Below are 14,271 nucleotides of genomic sequence, written 5' to 3' on the forward strand. Positions count from 1 at the left end.
GTGGAGCGAGGCAGAGTTCCACAAGATTGGAGCCAGTCTTGTAAACGGGAATGTGAGGAGGTAACAAGAGAGGAGGAGAATAGGAGATCATGGGCAGAGTGAAGGGGTCGGGAGGGAGAGTATCTGGAGACAAGGTCTGAGATATAGGGTGGAGCAGTGCAGTTGAGGGCTTTGTATGTCAGAGTAAGAATTTTGTGTTTAAGCCTGGAGGCAAGAGGAAGCCAGTGAAGGGATTGGCAGAGATGTGCAGCAGATGAAGAGCGACGTGCAAGGAAGATTAACCTGGCAGAGGCATTCTTTATGGATTGTAAAGGAGCTAGGGAGAGCAGAGAGGATGGAGTTGCAGTAATTGAGGCGGGAAAGTATGGAAGAGTGGATTAGAATCTTAGTTGAGTCTTGTGAAAGGAAATGTCTAATTTTAGAGATGTTTTTAAGGTGGAAGCGGCAGGCTTTAGCCAAGGACTGAATGTGAGGAGTGAAAGAAAGATCGGAATCAAGTGTGACCCCAAGACATTGGGCATGTGGGGTAGGGGTAATGATGGAGTTATCGACAGTTATAAAAAAGTTGGGAGTGGAGATTTTTTAAGAAGGGGGGGGGGGGAAATAAGGAGCTCAGTTTTGGAGAGATTTAGCTTAAGGTAGTGAGAGGACATCCAAGATGATATATGAGAAAGACAGTTAGTGGCACTGGTTTGCAAGGAAGAAGATAGGTCTGGTGCAAATGATAATGAAACCCATGGGACTTTATTAAGGAACCTAATGAGGAAGTGTAGATTGAGAAGAGAAGGGGACCAAGAACAGAGCCTTGCGGTACCCCAACAGAAAGTGGTAAAGGGGCAGAGGATGCCCCAGAGAAGGCTACACTAAAGGAATGGTTAGACAGGTAGGAAGAGAAACACGAGAGAGCTGTGTTGCAAATGCCGAAAGATTGGAGGGTTTGGAACAAAAGAGGGTGGTCAACAGTATCAAAGGCTGCAGACAGATCAAGGAGGATAAGCAGAAAGAAAGCATTCTACCAAAACTTCTGCCATACAGTGCTCCAGACACATGCAAGCACCTGAGCCTACCTACCTGCTTTCAACATAACAATAATGAATTACATTTGATAACAGAAGTAAATTAGAACTTTTATTTTTTTAAATTATACACTATGTGAATTATGAAAGAAACTTTGGGTTTAAAGTCCCTTTAAAGACAGTAATTTATTTTGCACACATATACATATATATATATATATATATATATATATATATATATATATATATATATATATATATATATATATACACACAGGTAGCCCGGGGTTAAGTTCCAGAAGGAATGGTTGTAAATCGAAACCGTTGTAAATTGAAACCCAGTTTATAATGTAAGTCAATGGGAAGTGAGGGAGATGGGTTCCAGGCTCCTCTCAAAATTGTCATAAGTAACACCTAATACATTATTTTAAAAGCTTCGGAATGAAGACTATAAATACTAGACAGCATTATAAACCTAATAAAATAATCACAAAACACAGAATATATAATTAAACTAAGTTAAATGAACAAAAACATTTGCTAAACAGCATTATAAACCTAATAAAATAATCACACAACACAGAATATATAATTAAACTAAGTTAAATGAACAAAAACATTTGCTAAACAGCATTATAAACCTAATAAAATAATCACAAAACACAGACTTTACTTGCATTTTTCTGCAAACAGTTCTTTCTATACATTCCAATCTGGACTGAGTTATAGACAGGAAGATCTTGTTCCTTTGAAATCTGCTTTATAGCTCAGGTTTGGTTAAACTGATTAATTTCAGCTTGCTTGGCTTTGCTGTAACACAAGCGGACAGCTCCACCTACTGGCTATTTTAATAAATGCACTGCTTCTCAATGCTTTTCAATAGCAGTCACATGACTGGAAAAAAAGGTTGTTATTCTGAAACGGTGTAAATTGAACCGTTGTAAAACGAGGGCCATCTGTATATATATATATATATATATATATATATATATATATACATACATACACATTACATACATACACACACACACACAAAACATGGAAGGGAACTGCACTCTCAGACCGGACTGAGTACACATCCTCTGACCCTGCAACATGCACAGCCCTGGATGCACAATAGCACTCTCAGAAAGCTGCACTGTCCCCAGAGTCACAGGCAGTTAACCCCAGACAGGTCTGGGTGCAAGGCCCATAGGGAAAATTACAAAACAAATTAATACAGCACACAGAAAAAGTCCAGCACTCACTTACAAGCTCTCAGCTAAGATTAAAAGCAAAAATGGAAAGGTTAGTTACCGCATCTGGCCAAATGGGACAAGCCCAGGTACCACGTCAAGGTCTCTTCCAAAACCTGAGTCCCTAAACAGCCACACAATGCAAGCTCTCAATCCAACAAACTGGGACCAAGTGAAGGGTGCACAGGCTTATGTAATCACCCTAAACATATACAAAACACGGAAGGGGACTGCACTCTCAGACCGGACTGGGTACACACCCGGTGACCCTGCAACAGGCACAGCCTTGGGTGGACTTTTTCTGTATGCTGTATTAATTTGTTTTGTAATTTTCCCTATGGGCCTTGCACCCAGACCTGTCTGGGGTTAACTGCCTGTGACTCTGGGGACAGTGCAGCTTTCTGAGAGTGCTATTGTGCAGAATTCTGATGGAAATGAGGAAGACAAAATGGAAGTCCACAGGACAGCTTAGGAGGTGGCATATGGATTGGCAGAGCAAATGATGGTGAGTACACTTACAGCCTCCCGCAAGCAGATTCTGCGCAGCTCATCTAGGCAATTTTGAAGTTTCTGCTCCAAAGAGCGCTGTTGGATCCTCACTGCCTGCGTCAGTTCCTTGCATCCGGGTGAGAGCACTTCAGGACCTGAGGAGCGAAGTAAAGTTTGTAAATTAGGGGAACTGGTAAGGAATAATTTCATGGGATCATAGAGTCAAGTGGAGACTGAGAGGTACCTCTAGTACCATCTAGTGCCTTTGCAAATGGAGAACATTCTTGCAAAACTGCTGCCAGACGTGCACGCTTCTGAGCTTACATCTCTGTTTCAACAAAAGATAGCAAGAGAACAAAGACAATTTGATAATAGAAGTAAAAGAAAAAGTTGTTTCAAATTGCTTGTTCTATCTTAATCACGAAAGAAACATTTTGGGTTCCGTGTCCATTTAAAGGGGCATTGTTCCATCTAAAGACAGGATTTTAAAAAAACCATTACAGATTTTTATTTATTTTTTAATTGAGAAAAACATAATTTATGCTTACCTGATAAATTCCTTTCTTCTGTTGTGTGATCAGTCCACGGGTCATCATTACTTCTGGGATATAACTCCTCCCCAACAGGAAATGCAAGAGGATTCACCCAGCAGAGCTGCATATAGCTCCTCCCCTCTACGTCAGTCCCAGTCATTCGACCAAGAATCAACGAGAAAGGAGTAACCAAGGGTGAAGTGGTGACTGAAGTATAATTTAAAAGATATTTACCTGCCTTAAAACAGGGCGGGCCGTGGACTGATCACACAACAGAAGAAAGGAATTTATCAGGTAAGCATAAATTATGTTTTCTTCTGTTATGTGTGATCAGTCCACGGGTCATCATTACTTCTGGGATACCAATACCAAAGCAAAAGTACACGGATGACGGGAGGGATAGGCAGGCTCATTATACAGAAGGAACCACTGCCTGAAGAACCTTTCTCCCAAAAATAGCCTCCGAAGAAGCAAAAGTGTCAAATTTGTAAAATTTGGAAAAAGTATGAAGCGAAGACCAAGTTGCAGCCTTGCAAATCTGTTCAACAGAGGCCTCATTCTTAAAGGCCCAAGTGGAAGCCACAGCTCTAGTGGAGTGAGCTGTAATTCTTTCAGGAGGCTGCTGTCCAGCAGTCTCATAGGCTAAACGTATTATGCTACGAAGCCAAAAGGAGAGAGAGGTAGCAGAAGCTTTTTGACCTCTCCTCTGTCCAGAATAAACGACAAACAGGGAAGAAGTTTGGCGAAAATCTTTAGTTGCCTGCAAGTAGAACTTGAGGGCACGAACTACATCCAGATTGTGTAGAAGACGTTCCTTCTTTGAAGAAGGATTTGGACACAAGGATGGAACAACAATCTCTTGATTGATATTCCTGTTAGTGACTACCTTAGGTAAGAACCCAGGTTTAGTACGCAGAACTACCTTGTCTGAGTGAAAAATCAGATAAGGAAAATCACAATGTAAGGCTGATAACTCAGAGACTCTTCGAGCCGAGGAAATAGCCATTAAAAACAGAACTTTCCAAGATAACAATTTTATATCAATGGAATGAAGGGGTTCAAACGGAACACCCTGTAAAACGTTAAGAACTAAGTTTAAACTCCATGGCGGAGCAACAGCTTTAAACACAGGCTTGATTCTAACTAAAGCCTGACAAAAGGCCTGGACGTCTGGATTTTCTGACAGACGCCTGTGTAACAAGATGGACAGAGCTGAAATCTGTCCCTTTAATGAACTAGCTGATAAACCCTTTTCTAAACCTTCTTGTAGAAAGGACAATATCCTAGCGATCCTAACCTTACTCCAGGAGTAACCTTTGGATTCGCACCAGTATAGGTATTTACGCCATATTTTATGGTAAATCCTTCTGGTAACAGGCTTCCTAGCCTGTATCAGGGTATCAATAACCGACTCAGAAAAACCACGTTTTGATAAAATCAAGCGTTCAATTTCCAAGCAGTCAGCTTCAGAGAAGTTAGATTTTGATGTTTGAATGGACCCTGTATCAGAAGGTCCTGTCTTAGAGGTAGAGACCAAGGCGGACAGGATGACATGTCCACTAGATCTGCATACCAAGTCCTGCGTGGCCATGCAGGCGCTATTAGAATCACTGATGCTCTCTCCTGTTTGATTTTGGCAATCAATCGAGGAAGCAGCGGGAAGGGTGGAAACACATAAGCCATCCCGAAGTTCCAAGGTGCTGTCAAAGCATCTATCAGAACCGCTCCCGGATCCCTGGATCTGGACCCGTAGTGAGGAAGTTTGGCGTTCTGGCGAGACGCCATGAGATCTATCTCTGGTTTGCCCCAACGTCGAAGTATTTGGGCAAAGACCTCCGGATGAAGTTCCCACTCCCCCGGATGAAAAGTCTGGCGACTCAAGAAATCCGCCTCCCAGTTCTCCACTCCCGGGATGTGGATTGCTGACAGGTGGCAAGAGTGAGACTCTGCCCAGCGAATTATCTTTGATACTTCCATCATTGCTAGGGAGCTTCTTGTCCCTCCCTGATGGTTGATGTAAGCTACAGTCGTGATGTTGTCCGACTGAAACCTGATGAACCCCCGAGTTGTTAATTGGGGCCAAGCCAGAAGGGCATTGAGAACTGCTCTCAATTCCAGGATGTTTATTGGAAGGAGACTCTCCTCCTGATTCCATAGTCCCTGAGCCTTCAGAGAATTCCAGACAGCGCCCCAACCTAGTAGGCTGGCGTCTGTTGTTACAATTGTCCAGTCTGGCCTGCTGAATGGCATCCCCCTGGACAGGTGTGGCCGATAAAGCCACCATAGAAGAGAATTTCTGGTCTCTTGATTCAGATTCAGAGTAGGGGACAAATCTGAGTAATCCCCATTCCACTGACTTAGCATGCACAATTGCAGCGGTCTGAGGTGTAGGCGTGCAAAAGGTACTATGTCCATTGCCGCTACCATTAAGCCGATCACCTCCATGCATTGAGCCACTGACGGGTGTTGAATGGAATGAAGGACACGGCATGCATTTTGAAGCTTTGTTAACCTGTCTTCTGTCAGGTAAATCTTCATTTCTACAGAATCTATAAGAGTCCCCAAGAATGGAACCCTTGTGAGAGGAAAAAGAGAACTCTTCTTTTCGTTCACTTTCCATCCATGCGACCTTAGAAATGCCAGAACTAACTCTGTATGAGACTTGGCAGTTTGAAAGCTTGAAGCTTGTATTAGAATGTCGTCTAGGTACGGAGCTACCGAAATCCCTCGCGGTCTTAGTACCGCCAGAAGGGCACCCAGAACCTTTGTGAAGATTCTTGGAGCCGTAGCCAATCCGAATGGGAGAGCTACAAACTGGTAGTGCCTGTCTAAGAAGGCAAACCTTAGATACCGGTGATGATCTTTGTGAATCGGTATGTGAAGGTAAGCATCTTTTAAATCCACTGTGGTCATGTACTGACCCTTTTGGATCATGGGTAAGATTGTCCGAATAGTTTCCATTTTGAACGATGGAACTCTTAGGAATTTGTTTAGAATCTTTAAATCTAAGATTGGCCTGAAAGTTCCCTCTTTTTTGGGAACCACAAACAGGTTTGAGTAGAACCCTTGTCCTTGTTCCGACCGCGGAACCGGATGGATCACTCCCATTAATAACAGATCTTGTACACAGCGTAGAAACGCTTCTTTCTTTATCTGGTTTGTTGACAATCTTGACAGATGAAATCTCCCTCTTGGGGGAGATAATTTGAAGTCTAGAAGGTATCCCTGAGATATGATCTCTAGCGCCCAGGGATCCTGAACATCTCTTGCCCAGGCCTGGGCGAAGAGAGAAAGTCTGCCCCCCACTAGATCCGGTCCCGGATCGGGGGCTCTCGGTTCATGCTGTCTTTGGGGCAGCAGCAGGTTTCCTGGCCTGCTTGCTCTTGTTCCAGGACTGGTTAGGCTTCCAGCCTTGCCTGTAACGAGCAACAGCTCCCTCCTGTTTTGGTGCAGTGGAGGTTGATGCTGCTCCTGTTTTGAAATTCCGAAAGGGACGAAAATTAGACTGTCTAGCCTTAGCTTTGGCTTTGTCTTGAGGTAGGGCGTGGCCCTTACCTCCTGTAATGTCAGCGATAATTTCTTTCAAACCGGGCCCAAATAAAGACTGCCCCTTGAAAGGTATATTAAGTAATTTGGACTTAGAAGTAACATCAGCTGACCAGGATTTTAGCCACAGCGCCCTACGTGCCTGTATGGCGAATCCTGAGTTCTTAGCCGTAAGTTTGGTTAAATGTACTACGGCCTCCGAAATGAATGAATTAGCTAGTTTAAGGACTCTAAGCCTGTCCGTAATGTCGTCTAGCGTAGATGAACTAAGGTTCTCTTCCAGAGACTCAATCCAAAATGCTGCCGCAGCCGTAATCGGCGCGATACATGCAAGGGGTTGCAATATAAAACCTTGTTGAACAAACATTTTCTTAAGGTAACCCTCTAATTTTTTATCCATTGGATCTGAAAAAGCACAGCTATCCTCCACCGGGATAGTGGTACGCTTAGCTAAAGTAGAAACTGCTCCCTCCACCTTAGGGACCGTTTGCCATAAGTCCCGAGTGGTGGTGTCTATTGGAAACATCTTTCTAAATATTGGAGGGGGTGAGAACGGCACACCGGGTCTATCCCACTCCTTAGTAACAATTTCAGTTAGTCTCTTAGGTATAGGAAAAACGTCAGTACTCGCCGGTACCGCAAAGTATTTATCCAACCTACACAGTTTCTCTGGTATTGCAACGGTGTTACAATCATTGAGAGCTGCTAAGACCTCCCCTAGTAATACACGGAGGTTCTCCAATTTAAATTTAAAATTTGAAATATCTGAATCCAATCTGTTTGGATCAGAACCGTCACCTACAGAATGAAGCTCTCCGTCCTCATGCTCTGCAAGCTGTGACGCAGTATCAGACATGGCCCTAGTATTGTCAGCGCACTCTGTTCTCACCCCAGAGTGATCACGCTTGCCTCTTAGTTCTGGTAATTTAGACAAAACTTCAGTCATAACAGTAGCCATATCTTGTAATGTTATCTGTAATGGCCGCCCAGATGTATTAGGCGCCATAATATCACGCACCTCCCGGGCGGGAGATGCAGGTACTGCCGCGTGAGGCGAGTTAGTCGGCATAACTCTCCCCTCGCTGTTTGGTGAAATTTGTTCAAATTGTACAGATTGACTTTTATTTAAAGTAGCATCAATACAGTTAGTACATAAATTTCTATTGGGCTCCACCTTGGCATTGGAACAAATGACACAGATATCTTCCTCTGAGTCAGACATGTTTAACACACTAGCAATAAACTTGCAACTTGGTTATAATCTTTTTTAGCAAAAACGTACTGTGCCTCAAAGAGGTACTAAACGATTAAATGACAGTTGAAACAATGAACTGAAAAACAGTTATAGCATCAAACTTTAAAACAACACAACTTTTAGCAAAGGTTTGTTCCCATTAGTAAAATAACAATAATTAAATTTGACATAAAAATTATAGAGCAACGTTTTTATTCACAGTCAATATAAAATTCTCACAGCTCTGCTGAGAGAATCTACCTCCCTCCAAAGAAGTTTGAAGACCCCTGAGATCTGTCAGAGATGAACCGGATCATGCAGGAAATATAAGAGTAACTGACTGGAATTTTTTGATGCGTAGCAAAGAGCGCCAAAAACGGCCCCTCCCCCTCACACACAGCAGTGAAGAGAAACGAAACTGTCACAATTAAAACCAAACAACTGCCAAGTGGAAAATAATGCCCAAATATTTATTCACTCAGTACCTCAGAAATGTAAACGATTCTACATTCCAGCAAAAACGTTTAACATGATAAATACTTATTAAAAGGATTAGTGACTTTTAACAGAGTAGTTCCGGTGAAATACCATCCCCAGAATACTGAAGTGTATACATACATGTCATTATAACGGTATGGCAGGATTTTCTCATCAATTCCATTCAGAAAATAAAAACTGCTACATACCTCAATGCAGATTCATCTGCCCGCTGTCCCCTGATCTGAAGATTTTACCTCCCTCAGATGGCCGAGAACAGCAATATGATCTTAACTACTCCGGTTAAAATCATAGTAAAAAAACTCTGGTAGATTCTTCCTCAAACTCTGCCAGAGAAGTAATAACACGCTCCGGTGCTATTGTAAAATAACAAACTTTTGATTGAAGTCATAAAAACTAAGTATAATCACCATAGTCCTCTCACACATCCTATCTAGTCGTTGGGTGCAAGAGAATGACTGGGACTGACGTAGAGGGGAGGAGCTATATGCAGCTCTGCTGGGTGAATCCTCTTGCATTTCCTGTTGGGGAGGAGTTATATCCCAGAAGTAATGATGACCCGTGGACTGATCACACATAACAGAAGAAATGTTTTTTTTTCTAGGCTCGTAAGGGGTGTCCCGTATCCACCAAACAAAACAGTTGGGGATATGCTTATTAGCCAGTGAGCAAAAAAGGGACAGTCAAGTCAAAATTAAACTTTCTTGATTCAGATAGAGCACACAATTTTAAACAACTTTCCAATTAACTTCTATTATCGAAATGTGCACAATCTTCTTATGTGCACACTTTCTGAGGCACAAGCTCCTACTGAGCATATGCAAGATTCACAGGATATGCAGATATACGCATATGCATTTTGTGATTGGCTGATGGCTGTTACATGATGTAATTAGGAAGGAAAATGTAACTAACTGACATTTGTCAGAAAAAAAATCTATTAGTGCATTGTCTTTTTATTTTACATTTATTGATTATGCAAATCTAGTGTGTTTAGTGGTCCAGTTGAACTTCCTGTTAGTTTCAAACTAAAACAAATTGCTTTACCTTAACCCTTTTTCATGCAAAAAAAATAACAATAAATAAAAATATGTCACATGTTTCCATAGTGCATTTGTGTGTATAACAGAATTGTGTAGCATATTCTGTCCATTTAAAAGGAAAGTAAACATTCTATGGATATGAAAGAGCAGTTTTTTTTTTATATGGCAAAAGGTTAAATAAAAGCTGTTTAATTTTATACTGAAAACAGCAAGTAATGCATGTAGCTGATACATGCCTGTTGGTTAAAGGGACAGTTTAGCCAAAAAATGTATCCCCTTTAATTTGTTCCCAATGATCCTTTTTACGTGATGGGGTGTATTAAATTGATTACAAGTTGCTCGTTTACTCATATTTCAGCATTTGACATAACTGATGTAGCCTGTGGTTTCCCCACCTATACTGAAAGTTTCTGGACTTAAAGGGACAGCATACACCAATTCTCATATAACTGCATGTAATAGACACTACTATAAGAATATGCAAAAAGATCCAGTATAAAACCTTTTAAAATGTACTAAGAAGCTCCCAGTTTAGCTCTGTTGATGAGGTAGTCTGGGATACCTAATGAAAAGGGCTGGGAAAACAAAAAGAGCAGACACTCCCCCCTCCCCGCATATGAAAAGACAGATAAAAAACAGGAGCCTGCAGGAGTCTGTAAAGGAAATGCATGTATACATCTGGCACTGTGGGGCTTGGTTAGGAGTCTGAAAATCAGCACAATGTTCTTAAAAAATAAGCAAAACTATACATTTTCACAAAAACACTAACAGATGGGCTATTTAAATGGATCATCTACAACACATTTATGCAAAGAAAAATCTAGTGTACAATGTCCCATTAAGTCTAGGCTACTGACATGCTATGTAAACACTGCCACCAGAAGAAATTACACTCCTAGTGGTGTGTATTAGAGATAACTAATAGAAAGAAAAATGGAAGATTATCATTGTAAGTATTGAGCTTTAGTTTACAAACAGATATAAGAAAAGGAAGCAAGTGTGTGTACACAAAGTGATAACATTAATGATGACCTATATTTTTACATGCAAGTTCAACCCATTGTAAAAGGCTGTGGTTTCAAAGCACAAAACCAGCCATTTCATATACACAAATAAACCTGAAAATGAAATTTCACATAATTTTATACTCTGCAGCTGGTATAACAAGTTATTGGAAATACGTTAAAGGGACAGTATATACCAATTTCAATATAACTGCATTTAATAGACACTACTATAAAGAATAATATGCACAGATACTGATATAAAAATCCAGTATAAAACCATTTAAAAACTTACTTAGAAGTTCCCAGTTTAGCACTGTTGAAAAGGTTAGCTGGAACACACAGTGAAAAAAAAAGCAGACACTCCCCCCTCCTCTGCATATGATAAGACCCTTTACACAAACAGAAGCAAGCTAGAGGAGGTATACATCAGTATTTGTCTAAAACTTTGGGCCTTGGTTAGGAGTCAGAAAATCAGCACAATTATTCAAAAATAAGCAAAACTGTACATTGCTTCAAAAACCACTACAAGATGGGCTATATAAAAACATTTATGCAAAGAAAAATCTAGTGTACAATGTCCCTTTAAGGGAAAAACAATTTTACAGTATACTGTCCCTTTAATATGAACAGCTATCATAACTGTTGGTGAACAGGGACAAAACTATAAATGTGTAAGAGCAAAACCTATGGCTATTAAGTATAGGAACATCTTTTTTTTTAATAAATACAAAATATGTAATATATATTAAAATATATAATTATATGTGCAACAATGTAATCAAACAAAAAACAATCTTGTACATCCCTATCAACATAGAGAGAAATGGATAAATAACGTTGTTATAGAACACGTGCAAACAAATGACATTTCTGATACTACAACACACACACATTAATAAAAACAGAATAGTTTATGAGTTTCCCAAGTGTCAATACTAGTCTTGCTTATAGGCAAATAAAAAATTGACAATAATACACTGTGCACATAAAACCTGTTTGTATAAAACTGTAGTGTTTGAAAAGATCCTTGACAAAGCCGATAAGTGAAACGTACGTCGGACATCACAACTCTTTTTTTTAAATAGACACTTCTGTATGCTTGAAGCTAAAATGGTACACAGTATGTTTCTTTAAAGAGTAACCAGACTCCAGAGTGATTGTATATTGTTTTTAACATTGTGGCAATAAATGTGGAAAATCGCTTTTACCTGAGTTTTCATCTTTAACTGAGCACAATACTTAGAGCTAAACGTAGCTCTATGCTGTGTGAGTACTGGTTCAATGTGCTATATATAACAGAGTAAATTTACAATCTTTTGAGGTTGAAAGAACAAATTCATTTGTGGACATTAAAATATAGAGGATTTCCTCTTTTTCAAACACTACAGTTTTATACAAACAGGTTTTATGTGCACAGTGAATTATTGTCAATTTTTAATTTGCATTTATTAAACAATGTTATAGATTAGCAAGAGGGATGGCAGCAATATTTCCCGTCATGCAGTGCTATAAAAATGTGCACATGCTACCTATCTAGATATATCTTCAACGAAGAACAACATGAGAACAAAGCAAATTTGATAATAAAAGAAAATTGGAAACTTATTTTTAAAATTGTATTCTTTATCTGAAAAAGGAAAGAAAAATGTTGGGTTTTATGTCCATTTAAGGTCTATGATATCTCCTTCATAAGACAGCTTTAAAAGTAGGTGTGCGCTTAATAAATAATAATAACAGCAATAATATAATATTCAACAGAAGTTGCTAAGACAAATGTATACTAACATAAATTACTTACTTTGGTGATTTATTATTCATTAAAAACGTTCATGATTCGATAGAGCATGCAATGTTAAACAACGTTCCAATTTTCTATGTTCTCTTGGTATCCTTTGTTAAACTAAGGAGCAGCAATGCACTACTGAGAGCCAGCTGCTTATAAGCAGTCTATGGGAGAAGAAGTTAACACGGCCACAATATCCGAAGTCCTGAAGTCTGATGCGCGATAACATTTTACTTTCAACTTGTAATACGCGCTCTAACCCGCCCTCATTAAAAGTTTTTTTTTTAGGGCAGTTAGCACACGAGCAAAAGCAACAGTTAATGCACCACTTGTTACTTAGCACTTTGTGCGATTTCTCTCTATGCTCACAAGTTTTAGATCTTCTTAGCTGCCCTCAGCAGAAGAGATGAGTTAAAGGGACACTGAACCCAAATTTTTTCTTTTGTGATTCAGATAGAGCATGAAATTTTAAGCAACTTTCTAATTTACTCCTATTATTAAAATGTATTCATTCTCTTGGTATCTTTATTTGAAATGCAAGAATGTAAGTATAGATGACGGCCCATTTTTGGTGAACAACCTGGGTTGTTCTTGCTGATTGGTTGATAAATTCATCCACCAAGGAACAAGTGCTTTCCAGTGTACTGAACCAAACAAATAGCTTAGATGCCTTCTTTTTTAAATAAAGATAGCAAGAGAACGAAGAAAAAATTAATAATAGGAGTAAATTAGAAAGTTGCTTAAAATTGCATGCTCTAGCTGAATCGTGATAGAAAAAAATTTGGGTTCAGTATCCCTTTAAGGGAAACCTAAGATTTAATACTACTTTAGAGAAACTCAGGGGAAATTAAAATCACACACTTTCCAATTACATGCACAGGGAACAAAATAAAAATATTATTTTACCATCTCAAATTATTTAATGCCCCTTTAATATGAAAGCCCTCTAAAAACTGTGCAGTAACATTTGCTGTTGTGAAAATAAATAGAAACTGACTTTCAAAACTAATTAGGAAGGAAAACTGCAATGTTTAATTTAAGTAACAATGTTTTTACATGTCTACTGGATTTTACTGGTAATCACAGAGTAGTAAACATCTAGTAGAGATTTGCTGTCCTGATTATAACAAATTGTAAAATCTTTCTTTTTCTTATCCTGTAAAATGCACCAATCAGCCAAATTTAATCATGTATCAGAGAGAAATCTATTAAATTGATGTTCAGCTTTTAAAAAGGTTTAATCTAGTGGCACATTTTGAGTAATGGCTTTAATTTCTCTCTTAGCTACACTATTGTTTTACTGGGGGGAACTTCCCTTCCCACTGTTTGAATTAAAGGGACACTCAATCAAAATTAAACTTTCATTATTCAGATAGAGCATGCCATTTTAAACAACTTTCCAATTTACTTAAATTAACAAAATGTGCACAGTCTTTTTATATTTAAACTTTTTGAGTCACCAGCTCCTACTGAGCATGTGCAAGAATAAGTGTGTATGCATTTGTGAATGACTGATGGCTGTCACATGGTACGTGTATGCATTTGTGATTGGCTGATGGCTGTCACATGGTTACAGGGGGAGTGGAAAAAGACATAACTTTTAAAATTGACAGAAAAAAATCTACTACTTATTTGAAGTTCAGACTAAGTGCTATTGCATTGTCTTATTTTCTTGCATTTGTTGATTATGCAAATCTAATGTGTTGACTAGTCCTTTAATGTATCCAAAGCTGTGATGCTTTGTGAAAAAAAGGTAATAGTGATTAGCAACACTAAACCCATCTTTCTCTTCTGTAAAAATTGTGCTTTTTTTCTCACACTCCCTAGAAAGGCCAAAAGGCAAAATATGTAAACCATGATTTCAAAATTCTGCAAATTGCCTAAACC

At 39.2% G+C, this 14,271-nt stretch overlaps 1 protein-coding gene across 2 annotated transcripts in view; it reads right to left on the reverse strand.

The window, feature by feature from the left end:
• INAVA (innate immunity activator) overlaps window positions 1-14,271 on the reverse strand; it is a 66,190-nt gene that overhangs the window by 40,358 nt on the left and 11,561 nt on the right. For both annotated transcript variants that reach the window (XM_053706865.1, XM_053706866.1), the window contains one exon: window positions 2,771-2,895. In XM_053706865.1, the coding sequence (XP_053562840.1) occupies window positions 2,771-2,895 (125 nt within the window). The remainder of the gene's footprint in view (window positions 1-2,770; window positions 2,896-14,271) is intronic.

This window comes from Bombina bombina, chromosome 3 (assembly GCF_027579735.1).
Source record: "Bombina bombina isolate aBomBom1 chromosome 3, aBomBom1.pri, whole genome shotgun sequence".
Lineage (NCBI taxonomy): Eukaryota > Metazoa > Chordata > Amphibia > Anura > Bombinatoridae > Bombina > Bombina bombina.